General features: G+C 52.0%; 1 protein-coding gene across 2 annotated transcripts in view; it reads left to right on the forward strand.

Moving 5' to 3' along the window:
* Positions 1-18508, forward strand: part of IGSF3 (immunoglobulin superfamily member 3) — a 97873-nt gene that overhangs the window by 71794 nt on the left and 7571 nt on the right. For both annotated transcript variants that reach the window (XM_074857441.1, XM_074857447.1), the window contains 2 exons: positions 15052-15462; positions 17179-17586. In XM_074857441.1, coding sequence (XP_074713542.1) covers positions 15052-15462; positions 17179-17586 — 819 coding nt within the window. The remainder of the gene's footprint in view (positions 1-15051; positions 15463-17178; positions 17587-18508) is intronic.

Genomic DNA, 18508 nt, shown 5'->3' on the forward strand with positions numbered 1-18508 from the left:
CCTTATACCAGTGAGTTTGGGGTGAACTATCTCCACTACCAGTCCACTAAGGGAGACTGTAAAGAAGGCTTGTCTGGAGGTCTTTTGGCAAACTGAGCCAGCGTGTGTTTCCAGATTGTACGTTAATGTCAGGATTCTAGTTTCCTCTTAAACCCCCATTCCCTGTTTGTCAGTGACCTTTCTATGTGGCAGTTTCCAGGTGCAGACCTGGCAATCGATATATGTCAGCCTTTAAAGTGTGTTCAGGTGGGAAAGGTAAAATAGTGGCTGCCTGATTGCTTCATTAATCTCTTTGCTTTGTGAAATCCCACATCCTCAAGGGACAGGATGCTGGAGCTTCTCCTGGTGTGTCAGTTTGCTGTTTCAGTGCTCAGGCTGTCTCTCCTTGGCACTCTTGCGGTGGGTAGTGTTTGTAGTTCTCATCTGTGCTCAGTGGTAACTGCAGAGGTGGCAGCTCTGGTTTTGAATTGCATATATTAATGTGGCTGCAATGTAATTTCACCTACGGCTATGTCATGGCCAACAGGTAATGTTGAGGAAATGTCAGCAGCTTGAAACACTCCAGTTCTTTCCTACTCCTAGGAAGAAATGAGCAGTGTTTGAGAAATGAAACACACAGCTCCTGAAGGAGGAATGAATAAGGCAGGCAATGGCAGCATTAACCCAGTTCTGAACACAGGGCCTGTAGGTGGGATGGCACAAATGTCTTGCATGGCATCTGGAACCAGATTTGGCCTTTGTGATGTTCCTGACCCCTTGGGCACGAAGCCATTAAAAGGACTGGCAATGTGAGGAAGAGCCCTCTAAAGGGTGCTGGCTGTATGTTTGAGAGCTTATAAAGAATTTGGGTATCACAAGGGCATGGTGTTCATCACTTGCTGGTGTGTGAAAACTCACCAGCAGCAGCAGTAGGATCTGAAGCTCCCTTTCATGGCCTACTCCTCAGTGTCATGCAAGCCTGCACACTTTGGGTTGCAAAGTAGAAGGAGGGTTGTGCACAGGTAGGGCACACAGACCCAGGTACCTCATCTGTGCTTTGCAAGGAGAGAGACCTGCACTGCTGTAGGGTGAGTGGTGGGTTTTAACTTCTGTAGGCTGGGGTAGAAATCCAGGCTGGTGTGAGGATCTGTTGGGCAGGACTGTGGACCAGACTGACTAGATTGCCTCTGGCAGTTTTGTGTCCTTACAACACAGTGCTCTCCTTTTTACTTACATCTCTGGAGCTGCCTGTTGTTTCTTTCTCAGTGAGCTCATGTTGCAGCAGAGAGGGAGGAACAATAAAAGTACGGCTCAGTTCACACCAGCTGCTTGCCTGAAGCCAAAGCTGGCAGCAGACCATGCAGAGGAGAACAGGCTGAGCTTGGAGTGAGCCCTGAGTGCCAGGGTGGAGATTCTTCCCACCCACATTCTTGTGTTTGGGGCTCCCCTTCTGCTGCGGTATATGGCCTGCCTCTGAAACACTGCTTCTTTCATCCCTGAAAGCTGGGGCTTGCCCCTAGGGCTCACCATCCCTTTTCCCAGAGGGCTCACCACCCTTTCCCTTCTAGAGACTTTTGTTGCCTTGCCCTTTGTGCACTTGCCCCTTTCCAGGTGGAGAAGACCATCCTCTATGCAAGCTTTACTGGACTGATCTGCAAGAGATCAGTCAGGACAGATGGGTCCTGTCCTTGGAGGGGACAGGTGTGGTGACTCTGTGGCACTTGCTGATCTCTTGGGTTTCAGGGGAGGCAGAGGTGCAGGCAGTTCCTTTTGAATCCAGGTGACCCTGGAAACGTTTGGATTCAGGCTGAGCTCTTGGTGCCAGCTGAGCACTGCCCCCTCATGCAGCATGGAGTGGGAATGGTGTCCAGGCTCCTGGGCTCTGGGTCCTGCCTGAGGGAGGAAGGTGGTAGATAGATGCCTGTGGGTTAAGGGGAGTCCCGAGGGCTGTCAGGCAGCCTCTGTTCCTGGCTCCTCCTTGGATCTTGCTTCTCCCTGCCAGGTTTTCAGAGATGAGTGGCTGAGACAGGAGGTGCTGTCTGGGAGCGGCGTGCATCCATGCATTCTGCGGGACTCAGACAAGGGCAGCAGAGAGTCTCTGGCGGCACTGTGCGTGATGAGGACTCTGCTGCGATCTGGGCAGGCTAGGACTTCTGGATAGGACTCTTTTGGCAAGGAGGCTTGAGCAGATTTGTGCTGGCGTATTAAATTGCCATTGTCCTCGTATGCATTACCAAACTTATCTTTCCTCTGCAGCACAAGCAAGGGGGTGATTTGGCGGAGCTTTGAGAGGGCCTGGGGTCTAAGCACTGGGAAGTCCTTCTAGCAACAACAGAATGAGAAAGAAGGGCTTTCACACAAGCAGGAGGCTTTGGCAAACCCCCCAGGCACTCCCTCACTGCTTTCATACTCAGGCACAGACCTGCCCATCCCTACCTGCAGGGCACCCACCTCCCCATGCCTCTGCGCTCTTCCCGCCCCTGTGTCCTCGGGAGAGATGGGGAGGGGTGCCAAGGTTGATAACCAAGCAGACGCCAGGGGTGCTGGGCTCCTCACTGCTTTTTTGCAAGCCGGGCTATGGCAGATTGATTGACATGGGAGCCGTCGAGCAAACAAGGCAGTCAGGCTCTTCATTAGAGCATTAATTAGCTTCCAGGAGCTCTCCAGGAGCTGCTTCGTAAAGTTTGGTTTATTAGGAGCTGTCAAGTTGAAACCACCATGGAGGGGGAGGGTGGAGGCTCCTCAAGCTGAGGGAGGCTTGTGTCTGAACCTTACTTTGAGAGCAGGGTGAGACAGAACTGTGCTTCCCCTGAAACCCTGCGACTGGGTGGGTGCAGAGTGCTCTGCTGCTCTCCTGCTGTCCACGAGAAACCACCGCTGACGGCAGCCTTGCTGCATCAGGCTAGCGGTGGCCAGAGAAATGTAAGGAGCAGAGAGCAGAGGAACTCTACCTATGATGGGTGGCCAGTAGGATACTGATCAGACTCCTGAATGAAGGCTCAAACAAGTGTTCTTAAGGGCCACAAAGTGCCTACTTAAAAACCTGACACTTTTTGCTGTTGGCAGCATCCAGCAGTAAAGTTAAACAAGGAAAACTAATAAGCTGGAAACTTCCTTACAGAAATGAAGTCTGGAAACTTTAGTTTGCTGCTTGCTTGATGCCAGTGTGGTTTTGCTCTGTAGAATAGCACTGCTTTCCTGCTTTACAGCCGCCTGCTCCATCTGGCAAATAGTTGTACTCTTGCTCGAGTGATGAAGGAGTTCAAGAAGTGCTCAGGAGAGACAAGAGGCTGTTCATCAGCAGCTGCGACTGCGGTGCAGAGCAGTCTCCTCTCCCCTGGGTGCTCAGGGACTTGCTCCTTTCCTTTCACTGCCAGCAGGGTAAGACCTGCTGTTCTGCCTCAGAGTTGATGCTCTTTCCTATCAGCTTCCAGCACACTGAACAGATGAAATGAATGGGTTCAGCGTTGTGTGACCTAGGGCTGTCCCCTTGCATAGACCTGCATTAGTGACCCAGCTGGAGCCCTTTCTCTTTTCCAGGTAGCACAGATGGATTTGCTTCTTCCACCTTGTATGGTTGGTAGTCTTCTACCCCTGCATGTTTGCCCTGGGGAGCTCTGTCTCCACAGTTGCCAGGTCCTCTGGGACAGCTTCCCCACTTAGACTTGCTGCTGCCTCCTTGGCACAGTTATTTATCCCAGGCTGGCACCCTGGGGTGCTTTTTCTCCACACTTAGCCATCACACCGTGCTCCCAACATCCCCATCCCCATCTTCTCCATGTACTCCATGTCACTGTCTCACACACCTGAGAGCCTCCTCTTCTCACTGCTGCTGTAGTGTGTAACATACCCTCTAGTGTTTGGGTACTGGTTTGTAAATACAGATTTGAGGTGGGGTTTTACCCATGGGCACACAGCCACATGAGGATGCTCTCCCTGCCCTGCTCCAAGCGGGGTGCTTCCTGGCTGGCCTTGTCAAGCCAGCTGTGGTTTTGTGTTCATGGGTATCAGAGAGGTTCTCTGCCACATCACTCAGCCAGGCAAATCTTGCCCCATGCAGGTCACACGTTGGTGTGAGGTTCCATTGGTGTCAGCAGGGCCGAAGCACCCAGAGCAAATGCCATCTTGGTCCCACAGAAAGACTGTCACATAGAAACAAGGCCATCTGTGTGAGCAGCGTTCCTGGCCCCGTGCTGGGAATGCTGACACTGGCCTTGCTGGATCAGACCTGTGATTCACCTCCCCCTGCCTTTGGTTTCCCATCTGGGAGCAGCGATACTTGGTTCCTCTGCAGGTTTGCCCGTGAAATGTTTGTTGGAGCCAAGCGTGTTGAGCTGATTGCAGTCGGTTATGTTCAGGGCTTCCCTTGGGGCTTCAGCCTGGAAAGTGGACCCAAGGGTATAAGCTGAGAAGCTGGACTTTAAATGTATGAAGCATCTTGGATGCATTTCACGAAGGTGAAGGGAGTGGGAATGCATCCTTGCACCTAGTGGGACCCTGACCTGGCTCAGCCTGCTCTGTGTGTGTCCGCTGTTCTTACTGCGGGCAGTCTTGCTTTTCAGCCCCCCTAACAGGACTGACAGCACCAGGAGCCCTGGGCTGTATTCAGAATATGCTGCTCTGTTCAAATGAACTCTCTTCACAGTTACTTTTTTAGGAGCAATTTTTTCACTTCGATTTCAAAGCACTCTCTGCTTTTCTCTTTGATATCTCCTGAGTGGTTTTCCACTCCCATTTGCAGCGTGCATATACAGAACCACGGTGTCAGCCAGGTTTGCAGTCTGTGCACATACAACTTCTTTGATGTTGTCTTGAACGTCTTCTCTCCACACACTTTAGCTTCTCATCGATTCCCTATTTGCTCTCCTTGGACTAAAATACTCTGCAGTGAACAGTACTTAGACATTGTCCAACTCTAAAGCTTTGTACATCCCTAATGTCCTTGAAGACTTCAAAAGCAGAGTCAGCAGGGGCAGCAGTTGGGGGAGAGGGAGCACTGGTGATAAGTGGGTTTCCAGCCAAGTGTTGACCGTTCTCCTTCCCCAGTCCATGCGTGGAGCCCCAGCCCTGCCCTGCAGGTCCCCACAAGGTGAGTGGCCTCAGGGTCAGCAGGCTCAGTGCTCCAGCGGCGCAATTTTTCTCTTGCTGCGTTCTCAGCCCCGCAGTCGGAGAGGTACCCAGCCCAGGTGTCCCTCCCAGCGTGCCCGAGCAGCAGCTTTGGCTGTCCATCCTTGTGCATGAGACCTGCACCATTCTTCTGTCTTCTGTATCGCGTGGGATGCTTCTCCTGGGATGAGAAACTACGTATTCCCCATCAGTCCTTTGCACAGCCAGGCTGTGTTCTGTTTTGAGAAGACAGTGCTGAACAGTGAGACAGAGAGGTGGCCCAGCCCCATATACTGTAAATCCCCTGCCTCTTGCCTTCATGAGCATTGGTTTGACTGGTGGTCTGGGGGTGTCTTCTGCTGGTGGGACACAGCTGGCTGGACACAATGGCTTTGCTCTTCACCGCGACAGTGACCTGCATAGCCAGGTGGTGCAGCAGTGCCCACGTAAAGGAAGCAACTTCAGTAAGATAAATCCAGCCATTTCTTCCCATATAGATATTATGTCATGAGATTAACACCTCCGTGACAGCAGTATAAATAAGGACAATTTTTGTCTGACTGCTTTTCCAGAAGTTTGGTTCATAAGGGGCTGATTATTTTGGGGTTTCTACCTGTTCTGACATTGGTTGAAGACTAAATTCATGGGTTCACACAACCTGTGATCTGCTTCCTTAGAGCAAAGTGGCAGGCTCCAGACATGCTGAACCTATGGCTCAGGGTCTTTTATTTTAACATGTATACGTAAAAGTTGGTTCCCAGTGCCATCTTGCCTGCTTAAATAGGAATTCGGGATGCTGTTAAAGAAAATTCCTACAGCTTTCTCTGTCCCATATAACAGAGAAGCAGGGGGCGCAGATAATGATGGATCTGTAGCCCATCCTGCTGTAATACTTCCTCAGTCCTGAAGAAACTCAGGAAGACAATTTCTTAAGAAATGACAGAAGGCTTATTTCACCTGGTGGTTCTTCCACACAGTAGTCAAATTTGCCAGTTAATTTATGGAGGCAGCAGCATCATGAGTGTTTAGGATGCAGGTGGAGCTGACCTAGCACTTGGTTGCACAGGAGGGGGTGATCCTCATCCCTGACGTGCGCTGCTGGCTGCATGGTCCTGTCCCATTCCTTGTGCCAGCATTGGTCCTGCTGTGCACCAGCTCAGTTTACTAAACCTGCAGAAAAATAACCTGGTGCAAACGAATAGTTAAAGGTAAATAGAGTGGGTTCAGCTGGGTCCTTCTCAGGGGACTTTATCTTTGCACAGAAGGCAGCACTGAAAATTGGGGGCTGGCAGCGCTGGTGTGGGCAGCGTCCAAAAGACCTCGTGATCCTGCCTGAGGTCTGTCTGGAGAGTTTGCTCTCTGGATGGCAAGAAAATGGCATTTCATAGTACCCTCAGCATCTCATCTCTCTCTGTGTAGCAGCCAGCTTTTCATCAGCAACTGCTGAAAATGCTGAAGTCCAATACAGCATGTGCAAGTCAGCCCTACGCTACAGGGTGCAGCTGTACTCTTAGCGTGCACCTACACAAACTTCTCAAGTATTTTTCTGACACGCTGTTAGGAAATTTGGCTGTTAATGGCCAGCCTCCAGAATGGCATGGGAGTTTGTGTGTGGTGTTGCTGTATGTGTTATAACTTGCTCTTCAGGTACATTTAATTACTTTTTTTTCCTAATTGACAGAGCACTCCTTTGTTTGAAATCTTTCTGATGAGGAGTTGATTAAATATCTCAGTATGTTATTTTTTTTCTTTCTTCATCCTCAGTGGCTGTAGCTTGGTACTGAATTTATCTTCAAGTGATCCTATCTCCATATTTTAATTTACAAGTGATCAGTGAGCCGTATATTGTTTTCTGACAGCAGGCACCACTCATGCTGGGAATCTTTATTCTTCCCTCCCCTCTTCTCTCTCCTGCGGAACTTTTACATTCATTTCAGGGTTTGGCAGGAAGGTTTCTGGTTTTAGGTTGGTGGGGCATTTTGCTTTGGGGTATATTTGTTTCTTGCTGTCCTTCAGAGAGACATGGTTTCTGTTTCTTGGGGAAGCTCTTGCTTTTCCCAGGCCAGCGGCATGTCCCAGACAGTGGTCTCTGGCTTATTCATGGCCGGATTGTGGAGGCTTTGGGCTTCCCAGCTTCCTCCATCCCTGCAGCTACACACACGGCCTTTTCTGTGTATACTCACTGATGTATGGCTTCTGGGCTTCAAAGAGACTTTCTGGGTCACATATGCATGCTTCCCCGAGGCCCTGCTTTGTTACCTGCTAGTTTGTTAGCTGCTCCACGGACTCCAGTGTGGCATGGCTGGTAATCCCAGGCTGTCCCCTAGCTGAGCAGATGTCCTTGTCACCGCCTGCGGTCTTTGTGCCACAGCATGAGGCGTGCAGTGATGGACTTGACCCCGTTACCTATTGTGTTTGGTAGGTCAGCAGTCTGACTGTGCTGCTTTTGGCGGGCGGTGGGGGGCATCGGGCCACTTATCAGTAGGTGTGGCTGATGCGGTGCTCACCTTCTATGGGCCTGAAGCTGGCGAGGGTACAGCATAGCAGGTGGGTCCACCCAGGGTTAGAGAAGAGGTGCCTGTTCTGCTTTGCCACAGCACCCTGGGGTTACATTTTGGGTGCATCTAGCTGCATTTCTCCAAGCTACAGTAGTACAGTGTGCTTCAGGACACGTGTCTGTGCTTGGGGCTGAAATTTGGACTGGGGCTGTTGGAATCAGTGATGGTCAGCATGGATGTGTACAGCTGTTTAAGTACCTGTCTTGTCTTGTTGCGGCAGCAGGCTGTGAGGCCAGGGAATGTCTGTGTCTGCTGGGCTGTGGACTTTGCGGCAGCTTGTTGAACACAATGAAATGCAGGTCACTTGGTGGTTTATTCCTGGCCTCTTTCTGTCCCTGAGAGGAGGTGGGTCACAGCCAGCTCCTAGGCTTGCTCCTGGGGCTGGGAGCACCCACCAGTCTGTGCTGCAGGAAGCACTATTTGCAGCATTCATACAAGGAACAGTAAATCTGAGAGAGAAGTGTCATGTAGCTGATTTTTTTATCAAAACATGAACAGTAGTCCAGACAGGCTCATGCCTCTCAAACCCCAGGGGAGTGGGGGTAGGATCTGGGAGGCACCTGGGGTAATGCCAAGGGGCATGGCCTGGGTGGGTGAAGGCATGCCTGCTCCTCCCCGCTCCGTGCAGGCGCTCTGCCTTGGTGCAGCCCTCTGTGGAAGGGTCATCGCACCATCTCCAGGGGAGAGCAAAGTCGGATTAACAGCCTGTCTGATTGCAAGCAGATGGTATTGACCCTGCAAGGGGGGAGGGGGAAAAACAAGGTGACCCACATCCATCTAGACTAGTAGTCATTTGGTTTGGTGGCTTGTCCAGGCACCTATCTTCTCTGTACCAGAAAGGAGGAGCATGCAAAATTGAGGATTTAGCTTTATGAAATTAGTAGGCTAGAGAGGTGGCAGGAAGACTTGCAGAGATGGGAGAGCTCCAGCTGTGGATCTTTGTCGCTGCTGCAGACAGACATATATTCTGCTCTTGTTTGCATGTCCAGCCCAGAGCAGCCCACCTGCAACCAGGACTTGAGCGGTTTGGGGATTGTAGAAACTTTTAGCATTGCCCTGAAACCTGCACTGCTGAAGGTCAAGATGGCAGGTTGGTGTTGAAAGTCAAAGCCTGAGCTCTTTTGTCTGCCCACTTGGGAGGGGGCAGCAGCTGAGCCTTCCTCAGGAAAGGGTTAACATTGTCTCTCCTTCCCATGGAGCTGCTCTCCCAGTAATTCAATCATGTCAGCCTGTTTGCAGGCAATAATTCATTGTTATAGGAACACTACAGTAAAGTGACAAGTTAATAATGGCAGTAATAATGGCAGGCAAAGTCTAATGCTATTTCCCTTTCTCCTGCTCCTGTTGCACCAGCAGCCTCCCATGTTGGCTAATGCAATTTACAACCTTGCTAATCCAGTTTCAGGAGGAATTGTGTTCTGTTAAAAGAGAATAGCAGGAGTCGGGAGCTGTGCTGCCATGTTCCCACCATCTCCTGGGAGGCTGCTCCAGCACTGGAAGTCTTTGTCTTTACTTCGCTGTGATTTCTATGCCACAGTTAAGCCTAATGAGCAAGGTCCTCCTAGGAGCATCTCATCTTCTTCCCTTCTGTGAATGCCTTTCCTCTGATTGCTCTTCTCTGAAAGGGCTCGTGCATCTTTCCCTTTTGAATATTGATTTGCTTTCAGCTAACCTAGTCAACGTGAGTCACCCACCCCTCGCCGTGCTGAGTCAGAAGACTGGCGTGTACTTGCTTGACTCCCGTTGCCCCAGTTCCCCACGGTCATTAACACGGGTGTCCTTGCAATGTGTGTGGAGGTGGAGGATGCTCTTCAGCCCTGCTTTGTGGAAGGGATAAGGGCTGGCAGAGGGCTGAGTGTTAGTGCATGTCTAAGCCTGTGACAGGCAGTGACCTGCACATGGGTCTCTTGAGTCCCAGGTGAACATCCACTGGGAGGAATTTAGGCACCAAGTGCTTTTTGGGCCCTAGTGAAGGAAATGATGAGGCACCTCTGGGTTGTGACCACAGGCTGAGGGGTCAGCTGAGTTTGTGCCAAAAGCCCAGCCAGTGCCCTTCAGGGTTGTATGCTGAGGGTGCTGGGGAGAGATGGGTTCCTCACAGGAAGAGTCACCTTGGGGCCGTGCTCTTAGAAATGTGTCTCTCCTGATCGGCCTGCTAAACCCCTTGTCTGGTGTTAAACCAGGGCTGGGTTTGGGTTGGGTTGGCCTTGTTTCTGCCTGCCCCCTCCCCATACCTCAGCACAGTGAAATCCCAGTGGAGACTTCTAAAAGTAGGACATTCCCCAGGAAAACTTTATGCAACACTTCATCAGTTCTCTCCAGGCGAGAGCGTCTTCTGGAGGAGCTCTCCCCAGAGGACAGCAGCCTCCAAAATGGGACACCGCCTCCCTGCTACGGTGACAGGGCTCCTCAGGGACTCTCTGGGCTGGTGGTGGCCATCCTCCTGCTCACTTCTCCTGCGCCACAGCCGGTGGTTCATGCAGAGCTGGCTCCTTCCCCAGCCAATGGCCCCCCGCTCTTTCACTGTAGGGCAGCATGCCTGGGTTTTGTAAGGGGCTTTTTGTGGGGGAGGGTATCTTCAGCTGCAATTTAACATTGCCATTCCCAGGACTAGGTGATAGTGGCTCCCAGGTGGGAAGTAAACTCCTGCTGCTGTATTTTCTTGCTGCCTGTGAGGGAGGATGATGTAAGGAGTCTGGGACAGAGCATCTTTTTATCGCAGCATTTTTAGGTACAGATTGCAAAGTGCTTTAGTAAAGGTAAGTGTTGTAACCTCTGCTTGATGATTAGGAAACAGAGGGGAGGGAGCCAAGTGGCTTCACCATGACAGCGAGTCAGCAGAAAAGCTGTGAATCACGTCACTGCCTCTGTCCTCCTCCTCTGATGACTGCTTTCCCTTCCCCCAAATATTTGTATAATTCTGCTTACCACATGCCCAGTCTGAGGAGACTGATTGCCTGCTGGATGGTGTGTAGAAAACCCCTACCATATATATCAGCTCATAGAGCACCTAGCCATGTCGTAGCCTGCAGTGGTTGTAAGGTGTGTCTGACCTGCCCCCCAGCCCAGAGACATAAGCTTTGAGGACCAGAGGCTGCTGCAGGTATCCTGAGACAATGTGTGTCCCTGCAAAGAAGTGGGGACGTTTTCCTCAGCCTGGGAATTAGTGCAAAGGGGCTGTGATGCTGGAGGGCGGTCTGTGAAGTCAGGTGTCTAGTGAGTGTATGGGCTTGCTGTGGACACCTAGCATCTTTGCCAGCCTCACCACCCTTCCAGGCACGTAAGGTGCCCTGTGTCCTGGCCAGGTTCCAACATGAGTCATCACCCGTTTAACCTCCCGGAGCTCCTCCAGCAGATGTGTCAGGATGCCCTCAGCGGTGTGGGAGAGCGTGTCTCTGTGCCATTGGAGAGCTGATGTCTTCTGCGCTGGTGCTGCCCGCAGGGCCCCTGCCTGAGCACCACTGCAGAGTTTAACGCCTGCATGTGTTCTTTGTGCAGGTGGTGTGGCTTCACAGGGGCTGGGAGACCAGGCTGGCTTAAAAAAAAAAGAGGGTTGTAAACGTGACTTGTTGCCAGTGTAAATTGAAAGTCTTAATAGTGTATGTAGAACCAATTACAGTACATCAAGGTATGATATCCTCTTTACTGGCACTCTCCAGGGAGCCAGGAGACATTGTGGCAACAGGATTATGGTTTGCAGATGATATGCACGATAACTTCACCTAGACACATGCACCTGTTTCCCTCACTAAACAGATGTTCAGGAGGCTGTTAAGAGAACATCAGCCTCTTGACAGCGCTGCAGAAAATGCCATGTAACCGTGCCATGTTCGCATCACTGCGCCCACCACCTCTGGTGCTTGACAGAGGGCTGGAGCAGCCCTGCCCTGGCACACCGAAACCCCAGCCCCTGGGCCAGACCAGATCAAATCAGCATTTGAAGGCCAAGCCCTTTCCTGGCTCTCTGCCCAGGCAAATCCCCAAGCCAGGAAAGGGAGTTTCCCCTGTGTCAGGAGGGTGAGGTTTGGCTGGCTCAGTGCCTGGGGTGTCAGTCTTCTTGCAGTCTCATTCCTGCACCAGCAGCTACAATCATTTCTGTGTCATGGCAGGCATCTTTAAACATGACCTGGCAAGCTGCACGGGGCGTAGGGAGACCCACTTTGTGCTGGAGTAGACCTAACCACCAGGATGGAAAGAGATGAACTCCCTGGCATTGTATTGTACCATTACCATCACCCTGGACCACTAACTTCAGGATTTATTATTTTTTTCCCTTTTAAAATAGTTTTTCCCAAATGCACAATGAGCCTTTTGGGTTACTTTGTGTGTCTGTGAATGATAGCTGATGGTCATCCCTTTGGGGGAGCAGAAGTGCAGGCCACCCCACAAGGCTTCCCGTGTCTTAACCAGACTGTGGGCAAAGGATCTTTCCCCTGCACGAGCAAGCAAACCAGCCTGCAGGCCGAAGGTGAAGCTGCCCCAAGGTAACTGTGTGTCACAGCATTTCCAGCTCAGCAGTTTTCAGCCTGTGCTCTGTAAAAGCCATGAATTGTTTCTATAGGATCTGCAGAAGGTAATGAAGAAGAGATACATGTGTGTTTACTATGCAGGAGCCAGCACCTGGATGGGGAAGCATTTGGTGTTAACAGATTGGAAAAGACCAAATATCCTCTAATTCTGTGGGAGGGAAATGAAACCTGCACTTGCATCTTCTGTGGTGTGCCTCCGTTAGGAAAGTAAGTCATGTTAGATGAGAAGTGCATTGGCAGGGGTGTCATTACATATCAACGATACCTCTAATCTAGATGAAACTTTGCACACAGTGTTATGAACCTGTGCAAGTGCGTACAGTCTAGCAAAGGAAAGACCAGTAATTCCCTGCCAGGGCCTGCTGCTCTGACTGGTAGCAGCAGTAGAAGCAGTCATCTCATCAAGATTTGGGGGACTCTGCATGGCTGGGCAAATTCTTGAACACTGGCTGCGGTGGCTGCCAGATAGGGCTTGGGGGTCTGGAGTGCATGCGTGGAATGTAAGATCTCATTTTTGCCAGAGTTAGTAAGATTTCTTCCCCATCACCCTCACCCCTACAAAAGATGATGTCTTCAGAGGCATCAAATGGAAGCAGGGAGAGCTGCACAGAGGCCATCCAAGGGCCCTTGGATGACCTCAGGGGTCTGTGCTGTTTGTACACAGTGGGAATTGCCATGATTATGGCACTGCTTCACTGAAATACATCTTGTCATGCATGAGGTGCAGGTCTGGTGCCCCAAACACCAGGCTTAAAACTACTCCATGCCAGTCCTCCTCATTTTCATCTGCTGGAGGTGCCGCGATGTGGGAAGAGCACTGGAAGGGATGCTTGCATCTCAGCAGCTCTGGTCTGTGCGTACCCTGGCTTTGTCTCTACGCGTGTGTTGATATTGAGCAACCCCACCACACACAGCATGTGTATATACTGCATTTTAATAGATATAGGGCTACTGACTTAACATACACGGTTGCTATAGTAACAGAGGTTTCCTTAGTAACGGTTGCAGAAAATAATCCAGTACCAATTAAAAATAAACTGTTTGGAAAGGGGGCTGGGGGAGAAAGGAAACTGCTCAGAATCACCTTCCCCTTCATTGGTTCATCTCCCGGGGACTTGGAAGATTGATTAATGCTTGAAATAACCTTTCTTAACCAACGGTGAGCCGAAGAGGTGGGACGAGTGTGGGTGTGCTGCCATCCTGAAGCGAAACAAAGGGTAAGGAGTGTGTCTGGGGTATGGCACAAACACAACGGGGTGATGCTAAATCTCTCCCATTAGGTTGAAGTCCCCAGGGAGGAAAAACAAGGGACTATTTCCCTCCTTCCCTCCCTCCACTGCCTTGATGCCATACTGGTAACACAGCCATCCAGTCTTTATTAGCATACTGATTAAAGCCACGGGCAATCCAGGCTCCAGGGGAATGTCTAATATGTTACCAGGATGCCTATCTCAGATGCTGTGTTAGAGCAGAAAGCATCGCTGTGCTGGGAGTTCCTCCCGCCCCTTTGATGTTGTTTGCCTGTGCCCATCCTCTCTCTCCACACCATCGCTCATCGCTTGTGCCGACAGGCATCCGAGACCCTGGGGCCCAAGGAAGCTGGAAGCAAAGCATAACGCAAAGCGAGGAGCCCGTGCCTCGGTGAGACAGGGGAGACAACGTCGCTTCCTTGCAAACACAGGATGTGGGACAGGTTTCCAGGGTGCCGATGGGCACAGCTCCCCCGGCAGCCTTCAGTTGTTCGTGCCTGCGCTGCCACACTTCTGTCGTGCCACTTGTGCCCAGGGCGCTCGCTAGGTTTTATTAAGAGATTTACCAGTTGTCAGCAGAATCCCTTCACCTGGCGGCAAGACTGCATGCCCCCTTTCAGAGGGAAGCTGCCATGTGGGGAGAGGCGAAGGAGGGGAGGTGGTGGCAGTGCTGCTGGGAGGAGTGGTGTGTCTGGCCAGGAGCTGCTCCTCTCCTCGGATCTGCAGCCGGCCAGGCTCCAGGACACAAGTGTCACAGGAGGGCGCTTCGTGTCCTCCCCGCAGACGGGATTGCCCTGGGTCAAGACTTGGGCAACAGGCACAGCCTGAGCACACGCAGGGGAGGCTTTATCTCCTGCTCCTGCAGGGAGAGAGGAATTGGAAACCGCTGTGTCTCTCTCCCTGCAGGGACAAGAGCTAATGACACTGCTGTGTCATCCTCAACATTGTGTGACCACTTAGCTACTGCGTGGGAGCTGCAGTTGTGCTTGGGAAGCCAAGGGAGGTGACATGGCTGTACCTTGTCCTGAGCTGCATGGTCTGTGGTGGACCTGGAACCAGGTCTCTGGAGCAGAGCTTGCTCCCTGCTGATCCCTTCCAGTCTGGTGCTCTTTCTTTTTTTCCAGTTGTGCCCACATTTGCTCCCCTAGCTATTGCGTGTCTGTGGGTTACATGTCACCAAGATGGCTGGCATGTGACAGCAGTAGAGTCTTGTTTACTTTGCTCCTCCTGGAAATGGTTTTCTCTAGAACTGCTCAACAGTTCATTGCCCTGAGGTGCAAACGGTATGATCTCACCATTGAAAAAGTTTGGGTGTAATCTTCTTTCTAAGTTTGGTGGCTTAGATCACAGTGAATTAAGAAAGGGAATCTTTTAAAGGACAAACTGAAAAAGCAGTCTCTTGCTGAGGGCCGCGGTGGGAGGGTCCAGGAGTAGAGCAGGGGGATGAAAGAAGAGAGAAGATTTGGTAGGAGAACATCTAAAACACTTTTGTCTTAAAGGCCCAATGCACGTGGGAGCAGCCATGCCTGCAGTTGGGAGAGGACTTTCTGGTCCTCTCCAAACCAGGTGAGTTTCTTTTCTATGCTAATGACCCACCTTTCCTCATCCTTCTCCATTCCTCCCTCACAGTGACCAAGCTGCAGGTGAGCAAGTCGAAGCGGAGCATCACCCTGGTGGAGAACCGGCCCATCCCCCTCAACTGCTCAGTGAAATCCCAAACCAGCCCCGACTCACACTTCGCCGTGCTGTGGTACGTCCACAAGCCCTCTGACGCCGACGGCAAGCTCATCCTGAAGACTACCCACAGCTCAGCCTTCGAGTACGGCACCTACGCGGAGGAGGAAGGGCTGCGGGGCCGGCTGCAGTTTGAGCGCTCGGCGTCGGGGGGGCTCTTCAGCTTGACGGTGCAGCGGGCCGAGGTCCGAGACAGCGGCAGCTACTACTGCCACGTGGAGGAGTGGCTGCTCAGCCCCAACCACGCCTGGTACAAGCTGGCGGAAGAGGTGTCGGGGAGGACGGAGGTCACCGTCAAGCAGCCAGGTACCATGTGCCACGCCGGTGGGATCCTCCGGGCATCGGCTCTTGTGCACGGCTCATGAGCTCACCAAGCTTTTCTGGGGCAACAGGGATCCTCGGCTCTTCTTTCCTTGTCGCCCCCTCATTGCATCCACATGCCTGCACATCCCTGCACAAAGAGGGACCTTTTCCCCCTTTGATGTGACCGTCCTCCATTTAGGCTGGGGTGGCGTGCATTTCAGTGTCCCTACATGAAGGCTGTCCATCCCCCGTGATCTAGAGGGCCACTGTATCCATCCAGGTTTCTTTATCCTCAAGAGCATCACGTAGCTAGAGTGTCAACTAGAGACCTACTGAGAGAGAACCGGTGTGTGCTTGCCTGGGAAAGCATTTTAATGTTTTGCACACAGTTCATTTTTACTCTGTGCCTTGTCTCTTTTCCCTCTGCACTGTGCACATGAGATGCGAGTAATGAGTTTAATGAGGTGGGGAGCTGACTGCCAGGAAAGGAGAAATCTTCTCTGCTGGTGGTTTCTGTGGCAGCCAACATCACTGATAAAGGTGGGCTGATGGAGGAGCTAAAGATGGCCCTCACAAACTGGGGACAGAACCCTCATTTTGTGCGAAGGGGGGAGGCAGGCATTGTCTCTGAGAGCAGCCTGGACACCATGTGTGCTACTGAGGCAGAGCATCAGTACTTCAGAAGGAAACCTGCCTTGTCTCCACTTGCTCCGGCTGCTTGTTTCTGGAGGAGAAAATCCCGCAGGCAGGAGGGACACAGCTGGATTGCAGGGCTGGACTAGGATGCTTAAAGCTTTTCTCTGTGTGGATTTCGCTGGCTAGACACAAGCTCTGTGGATGGGGCTATGAGAGGGATATTGAGTATGATCCCCAGCGCAGCTCTGCCTGGTCGCACAGGAAGCGCAGCAGGCCACAACGTGCTGCTCGCTGCCACTCCCAGCTCCTTGTTTCTGTCTGCAAAGTCCCCGGGGTGGCTGTGGGACAGTCAGGGAGGGGGGAACTGTGATCTGCCGCCTCCTTTGCATTGCCGGCCTCTCTCTGGGAAGTACAATGTCCATCGCTTGCTGCAGTGGCTGTAGCAGGGAAGTCCAGGCTGTGGCCCTAGAAAGAAGTCATGAAGGAGTTAGGAGTGTATGACACATCATTTCACATAAAAGAGCTGATTGCAGTCACCCCCTCTGTGTATCAATGAAATTGTAGAGCAAAAATCAGGGACATTCCAAGGCAGCAAAACACAGTGTGTGACTTTGACCTCATGCCACTTCTCGTTTTACAGTGGTGGTTCCCTATAATCAGCCATCCGTTCTCCGCCTTTCTTTTTTCCCTTTTCCCACAGCAGAAGGGCTTAGCGGTTGGGGTGTGACCGGGCTACTGCCCTGCCCCAGGAGGAGAATGAGAAAAAAATGAGGTGTGACCTCCCTTCACAAAGTGTCTGTGCGCTTAGGACCCCAGGTCCTACGGGGGGATTGTGGGTTTCCAGTTCCCTATGCTGAATGGGGTGTTGTTGGTGGCTAGTCTGAGATTTTCAGAAGACCCTAAAAACCACAAGTCCTATTTTCCTTTCCTCTTCCCCACCCCCGCCCCCCATCATTTTTTTTCCTCCCTTTCATTTCTTTCATCACACCCCAGGATTGTATCTATGCGGGAAGGGCTTGGGGGGAGACAAAGGACCCCTGCAGCCCTCGGTCACCTTGCGTTTCTAATGGCCTTTCCCCATAGATAACCGCCTGCAGGTGAACCAGACCCACAAGAACATCACAGTGCTGGAGAACCAGTGGGTGACCCTGGAGTGCCTGGTCAGCAGCCGGACCAGCCCCTCATCCCAGCTCTCAGTGGAGTGGTACGTCTGGCGGCCGGGCCACCCGGAGAAGGAGGCGGTGGCCCGGCTGAGCCGGCAGAGCACCCTGCGCTACGGGGACCTGGTGGCGCTGGGCGACCTGCGGAGCCGGCTGCACCTGGAGAGCCCCTCCCCGGGTCTCTACCTCCTCTCCATCCAAAACGCCACCGTGCGGGACAGCGGGGCCTACAACTGCCGTGTGGAAGAGTGGCTCCTCGACCCCAGCGACCGCTGGTATAAGCGGGCAGAGGACCTCTCCGGACTCATCACCCTCACCGTCAAGCAGCCAGGTGAGGAGGATCTGGTGCCACCAGCTTTGAGCCGTGCTCTGCCCTCTTGGGCTGAAGTCATGAGTCACCATCTGTCTGTCATCAACAGCAGGTCCAGGCACAGGGCAGGACCACTGCGCTACAGACCGTGCTGATGCCTGCTTACATGTCTTCTTGGGTGCACCCTTGCTTTTCTGGAAGGAGCATGGAGCAAGCCCTGCAAACACGGCTAGATGGGTTTGGGATTGTGTCACCACCGCATCTGCAAATTTAATTTTTTACAGCATTTTTGGCAGATTCAGTAGGATAGGTTTCTGATTTTATTCACGTTTTGATTGAGAATGAGATGGGAGAAGCTGTCTGTGCTTCCCAGGTGTGCACCCCAGGGGCAGGATCCTTGCATGAAAGGAGGGTGGCAGAGGAGGTCAAGACCCTTCTTGGTGTCCAGGCAGTTTCTCACGCTGCTGCTCCCCATTCTGCAGGTGAAGAAGCAGATGTGGGGTGTGCAACTCCAGGGGTTCGTCTGTCAGCTGGGACAAGGCCTCAGACTTCTTGATGGGGCAGGAGTTGGCTATGAAGACCTTACCTCTGTATAGACAAGGGGGTACTTACAGGCTTCCTGGCCAGCCTCTTGCTGGTGGTAGTGGTTCAGGTGGATCCTGCTGCCTAACACCATGGGTTTTAGCCGTGCCCAGACACAGGGAGGCAGGCATCAGGGATTGCTGCAGGTCTTGTTATTTCCAGGATCTAGTGGGGAAAAAAGTGCTACAGAAGTTCAAATCAGGGAGGAAGCTCCAGTTGCAAAGGGTTGCGAATGGAGTGGAATAAGAATTAGAATAGAAATAGAAATAGAATAGAATAGAATATTTTCAGTTGGAAGGGACCTACAATGATCACCTAGTCCAACTGCCTGACTGCTTCAGGCCTGACAAATAGTTACAGC

Source organism: Strix uralensis, chromosome 2, assembly GCF_047716275.1.
Source record: "Strix uralensis isolate ZFMK-TIS-50842 chromosome 2, bStrUra1, whole genome shotgun sequence".
NCBI lineage: Eukaryota > Metazoa > Chordata > Aves > Strigiformes > Strigidae > Strix > Strix uralensis.